The sequence below is a fragment of the Octopus bimaculoides genome, chromosome 21 (genome assembly GCF_001194135.2).
Source record: "Octopus bimaculoides isolate UCB-OBI-ISO-001 chromosome 21, ASM119413v2, whole genome shotgun sequence".
NCBI lineage: Eukaryota > Metazoa > Mollusca > Cephalopoda > Octopoda > Octopodidae > Octopus > Octopus bimaculoides.
In genome coordinates this window covers 20,384,452-20,391,103 of record NC_069001.1, presented here as the reverse complement: position 1 = coordinate 20,391,103, position 6,652 = coordinate 20,384,452, and the positions used below count along the sequence as shown (strand labels likewise).

The following is a 6,652-nucleotide window of genomic DNA, read 5'->3' as shown; positions in this document are numbered from 1 at the left end:
GTGCGTTGTATATATAGCCTTTCTATGTCAGATTTTGGGTGGTGCATCCTATATCCTGTCATTATTTTTCTTGTTTTCCTGTCTATTTTACATAGTTCGTTTAGTGTCCAGTTAAGGATGTTGTAGCTGTAGCTTATAACTGGGACAGCTAAAGTGTTGATACCCATTATCTTGTTTTTAGCATTGAGCTCTGTTTTTAGTATTGATCTAACTCGTCTGTAGTACTCTTTCTTTATTTTTTCTTTCATTTGTGTATGTTGTATCCTATCTAGTTCATTATTATTATTATTATTATTATCATTATTATTAGTATTATTATTATTATACCACAAAACATGCCACACAACCACTTCATCAATAAACAACCACATACAAACACATGCAACCACACTGACAATTACTTTAATAGCCACTGAGAGTCTTTTGCTGGTCACTCAGCTCCCTTGAAATAGCAGCCAAATCTCCCCAAAAAACAACATACAATCTTGAAGAGAAGTACATTAAGCAGTTTAGTCCTTTATATATGAAAGTGACAGGATGGTCATCACTAAAATGCTTTGGCTATAAATCTTCTTCAGAAGTGACCAGGGCCTCTATAATGTTCACAACTACATATAATAAGCTCAATGCACACAACCACCCACATCCAACTCAATACACCCATTCACTGTGATTGGTTGACCTAGAAGAAACATCAGTTTAATCTTGCTCGTGTCACACCAAAGCCTTCCTACATAAGCAATAACTCTGAAGAGCACAGAATGATCACACCTTTTGATAGCTGATCTTTGCAGTCAAGGATGACAACAACTACAAGTTTAACCACATATAACCACCTCAAGCGCCCACAAGGCAACCTAAACCACCCTCCGGGTTAGCTCTCCACTACACCCTATGCACAGAGAAATTGAAAACAACTTTCAAAGCTGACATGACCACTTAAATGTCATTAAGCTTTACCAAAACTTAATACTGAGCTGGTTTGGCCATGCCACGCACATGGGAGAGAACAGTTGCATAAAGAAATGCAGATCACTTAAAGTGGAAGGAAGTTTTGGAAGAGGGAGACCCTGGAAGGTGAGGGACGAAGTATTGAAGGCAAATCTCAAAATGCCAAACCTTATGAAGGACATGGCAGAGGACAACGCTATGTGGCACATTGCTGTACTTGAGAAGACCCACCTACCACAACATAATTGAGCTCCTAAAACTAAGGTATCATGTGAAAAGCATTAATGTGGGTGCTGATATCACATAAAAAGCACCCCATTACACTCTGTGGAGTGGTTGGCATCAGGAAGGGCACTCAACTGTAGAAACCAAGCCAAAACAAACTATTGAACTTGGTGTGGCCCCTGGCCTTGCCAGTTCTTGTGAAACCATCCAATCCATACCAGCATGAAAAACAGACATTAAAGGAGGATGATGATGATGATGATGATGATAATTCCATGCTGATTTTATATAGCCAAACCCACATCCAAAAACAACTAGACTACCTCTTCAAGATCACAAAATAGTCCAACCTTGATGGACCAACCTTTGTGGACCAACCTCAACAAAATGTAAATACAACATATATTGGAACTCTGCTCACATATCTTTGTATAATAATATTACTGGACACATTAACATCTTAGACTGCGTCATTATCATCCATTGTCATCCTTATCAATTGAACAAGGGAAGCTCAATCTACTAGAAATAGCAAATAATCTTCTTTAAAATGGAAAGACATATTAGAAAATGTTAGAAAGCAACATTAGGAAATATATGAGATAATCATGAATGAAGCATCTTTGACCATGGGTCTGCTCAATAAAAGCTGCCCTGTGTTTAAACAGCAACAATCATTATCAATTGATTGGTGCTGGGATTGATGTCATTGACTAGCCCCTTCTCCACTGTCACTAAATTCCAGGCCTTGTGCCTATAATAGAAAGAATTATCGTCAATGTCATTAAATAGGTGGTCACAAGGGGATTTCAATAAATGAATGACAAAAAATAATTTTAACAAAGAAAAAGTAGATATGCATTCAGACATGTGCAGGGTGAAAATGATTGTTGGTTTGAGAACTAGGATGGAGGTGTATATTATTTTGGTTTCTTGCCTGGGAAAGCAGTTGTTTTGAGTGCTTGAATGGAGAATTGCTGTTATTTTGGGAGCATCAATGAAAGTATGTGTTTGGTACTTACACAGTGAAATGATAAATGAAACACTTCCAGCCTGTTGGTCTTTCTAAAAAGTTGTAAACTTTTCCCTGTAGTGTTAGATTGCTGCGGTAACTCCTAAACCTTGTATTCATCATGTATGGTGATGGATAGAGCTTCTCATAGGCAGGTGGTGGTGGTGATTTGTTTTCAAATGTTTGTGAGTTTGAACTTGAAGACATCTCAGATTCCATATAGTCAAAAATGGGTGCAACCCCATTTCCTGGTGGACCACATTCTCTCTTTTTTGGCAAATGGTCTCCTTCAGTTTTAGGCGGGATCGGTCGATCCTTCATAGGTTCTATAAATGTACTACTCGTTGACATCTCTTTGCGTAATATACAACAGGGGAAACATATATTTTTTTTCAGTTCCCTTTTTGTTACTTAAATTTTGCTTCTATCTTATTCTACCTCATTTACCATTATTATTATTATTATTTACTATTATTGCTGCTGTCGCTATTGAGCGATATTGATACTTTTGCTTTTGGAACTGATCATAGGTATGTAAATATTTACACACACACACATATATATATATATACAAACACTCTTATATATATAAATATTAGTGTGTGTGCGTGTGTGTGTGTATGTGTGTGTATGTATGTATGTATGTATGTATACACACACGGTTAGTACTAAATAATTATAATTAATATATTATGTTCTCAGTAACATTCAAAGTTGAAGTGAACTCAATATTTTAGATAGAGTAGCTATTTAATATATACTGTCAAAGTTCCAACTTACAGAGTTTATATATATATATATATACATACATATATATATATATATATATATATATATATATATATATATATGTGTGTGTGTGTGTGTGTGTGTGTGTATGTATATGTATATAAACTACATGATAACATACATATCTATGCTTGTATGTGTAAATATATACATATATCTATGCATATAATTATGTTGCAATTTACATACATACATACATATATATATATATATATATACACATACACTACATAGATACACACACATACATTACATATATGTGTGTGTTGTATAGTTAGCATTAATTAATGTATTACATCTTCAGTAACACTACAATGATAGTGATGTGTGAATATATATGCATGCATGTTTGTGTTTTCATACATGTGTAACAACCAGATCTATGTATAAACATAGACTGTTGAATTGCTTATGAGGTTTTACATCTTATGGGAGGTAACTGTGTTTTTTTTCTTTTTTCCAATTCATTTTCATTTTCTTTTGCATATTTTCGTTTAAATTTCCAACCTGGTATAGCTAAGTATGTCTTTTGTCAAACTTTTCCATCATAGTGACCAAAACAGTACTTCACCTGTTGTTAAAAAAGAAAATATAATAATTTTAGTTTAGAAGTATTTTGGTATCGACACTAAACAACAAAACAAATTGTTTTAGATTACTAAATAGAAAAATAGGCAAAATAATAGTATAACAAATTTTGAATCTGAATTTTTAAGGAATCAAATATATTATTGTTTGTATTTTTTTCCAACAATAAATTTCATGAAATTATATTATTTTCAATGCAAGGTGTTTCACATATTTTTCATTCAGACAGTCCATCCTGCACATTGATACTGTAGCTTTGTAGAATCTGCCTTTGAATATCCAATTAACTCAAAACTCAAAATTGTACTTGTTCAAATACTAACAGTTTGCAACTACTTTTATCACTTTAGATAATTTGCTAAAATGTATAAGGCTGTCTAACATTTGAATTTCCTGAATTATTTTTGTGTTGATTTTTCCTCCACATGGTGTAATTATTGCATGGATTAATGTTTGTCATTTAAGTCTGAGAAAGACAGTTATGCAATTTCTCACTGAAAAACTTGCATAGATGATTTGTTTACAGTGTTCAAATGTTTGTGATGCACATATGCCCACCACCTCCATCAAATTGACATTGCTTGTACAGGTGCATGGTGTGCCTCACATCAGTGGCTACAGAGCAACCTGAGATGAGGTTTTTTTTGCTCAAAACACAAAGTACTGCCCAGTTCAGGAATCAAACCCAGTTACACCCTTATCATTAAACAACACATTCTAATGTGTAGATACTACTACTTACATACAAACATCTTAAATTTTGATGACTTTATTATATTGCCATGTTTTAAATATTCATTAAACATAATTTTTTTTTTCTCTTCATTAACTGGAAAATTGTATCAATATTCAAAGAAAAAAAACTTTATTTACATGGTAACCAATCAAGCCAATAAAGGAAACTTTGTATGATTACTTGGTCTGCCAGAAATTCTGCTTGTAACCTCACTCAACCGTCTTAAAAGAGGAAGGACTTTTGTGGTCAATGTTGTCCAAGATTTACAAAAAGATGGAACGGCCACTGGTGAAACTGCTTTCATCCAAGTGCTATGCATGACACTCTCAAACTCTGAGTTACTCCTCTAACATTTTACAGACGTACAAGCAAGATAAGACAATTTTTTGAAATGTCTTCTTCATTTAACAAACAACTTAATCCTAATTGGTTTCATGACAATACCAGATTGCATTTCTGCATCAAGTGTCTCATTGCACTGGTTGCACATACTGCATTTGGTGGTAGGGTCCAATTTCATTACTCTTTTACTCTCTTTTACTCTTTTACTTGTTTCAGTCTTTTGACTGTGGCCATGCTGGAGCACCGCCTTTAGTCGAGCAAATCGACCCCAGGACTTATTCTTTGGAAGCCTAGTACTTATTCTTTCGGTCTCTTTTGCCGAACCGCTAAGTTACGGGGACATAAACACACCAGCATCGGTTGTCAAGCGATGTTGGGGGGACAAACACATACACACATACATATATATATACATATATACGACAGGCTTCTTTCAGTTTCCGTCTACCAAATCCACTCACAAGGCATTGGTCGGCCCGAGGCTATAGTAGAAGACACTTGCCCAAGATGCCATGCAGTGGGACTGAACCCGGGACCATGTGGTTGGTAAGCAAGCTACTTACCACACAGCCACTCCTACGCCTACTTTGTTCTTATAAATATTTATGACCTCTGGTCTAGCAAAAGACACTGGTTTTGTCCAGTGAAAATCAGTTCCACCATTTCTGCTTCTAGACTGGAACTTTCAAGCCATTGTTGATTTTCATTTTCACTCAGTTCTTTTCTATCAAGTCTTGTAGGGTATTGGTCATGGAGTGGTTTTTCTCTGTGCTTTTTCTTTAGTATGTTTTGTAATTTTGTTTTGAAATTGTTTATTGTATCTTTAACCAGTTCTGCTCTGTTATTTTCTGAATTTATTATTTCAATATTTTGTGTTTCTACTTTATCAGCATTTCTTCCAGTTTTACATTCTGAGTTCAAATTCTTTATTACATGATAGTGAGATGTATACAAACTGCAATACTACATCAAAGTGAGACATAGGTCCCAAATATAGAGGACACACAAAGACTAGAGAGGAATGAAGCTAGTATGCTTTGTTGGCTGTGCAATGTCAGTGTACATGCATGACAGAGCGCTATTGTTTTGAGAGAAAAGTTAAGAGGAATTAGATGTAGTCAGTAAGACTGCACTGGTTCAGTAACATATGGACAAGGACAGTCACATAAAAAAGACATGGGATGAAGTATTGAAGGACAATCACATGATATTGAGCATTATGAGAAAAATGACTGAGAACCAAGATATCTGGCATCTTGCTGTACATGATATCCTAAAACCATCTTGGTAAATGCTTGTATGTATGGAGCTCTACCCCACCTCCATTCTCACAGTCCTGTTTAGCTTCCTTCACATCTCATTCCCTAACTAACACCCATCACTTCTTTATCTTTGGGAATAATCAGCTACCATAATCACCTGAGAGGAGAATAAGCATGTAGTACATCCCCTCTGATTCCGGGCTTCTTCTTTCCTCTCCACACCCCAGAACCACATCCATTCACTATTATCCTCCAGTCATGCTCTCTCCCTTTTGCTATACTCCTCCCTTAACACCCTCCTTTAAACCGATCACTCTGAATACCCTTACATAGCTAATAAAACCACTCCCCTTAAATCACTCCTACATCTTTCACCTTCAATTACTATTGTCATCTCTGTCCCATCTAACCATCTCCCCTCACCACCACCCGCCCTACTTGGTGTTCCCGCTGGTTCTGGTGCCATGGAAAAAAGCCCCTAGTACACCTTGGAAAGTGACTGGCATTAGGAAGGCCATTCAGCTGCAGAAAACATGCCAAAACAGCTAATAGAGTCTGGCACAGCCTTCTGGCACAGCCTTCTGGCATGCCAGCATGGAAAACAGATGTTAAATGATGATGATGACGATGATGATTGACTTTACATTTCATCCTTTAGAAGTGAATAAAATATGTGTCAGTCTGGTACTAGAGCCCTCCCCCAAGACTAGAGCCCTCTCCCAAGACTAGAGCCCTCCCCCAAGACTA

General features: G+C 36.0%; 1 protein-coding gene across 2 annotated transcripts in view; it reads right to left on the bottom strand.

The window, feature by feature from the left end:
* The window catches only part of LOC106879982 (potassium voltage-gated channel subfamily KQT member 1), a 241,425-nt gene that overhangs the window by 158,723 nt on the left and 76,050 nt on the right, over positions 1 to 6,652 (bottom strand). For both annotated transcript variants that reach the window (XM_052975494.1, XM_052975495.1), the window contains exon 2: positions 2,199 to 3,548. In XM_052975494.1, coding sequence (XP_052831454.1) covers positions 2,199 to 2,539 — 341 coding nt within the window. In that variant the 5' untranslated portion in view covers positions 2,540 to 3,548. The remainder of the gene's footprint in view (positions 1 to 2,198; positions 3,549 to 6,652) is intronic.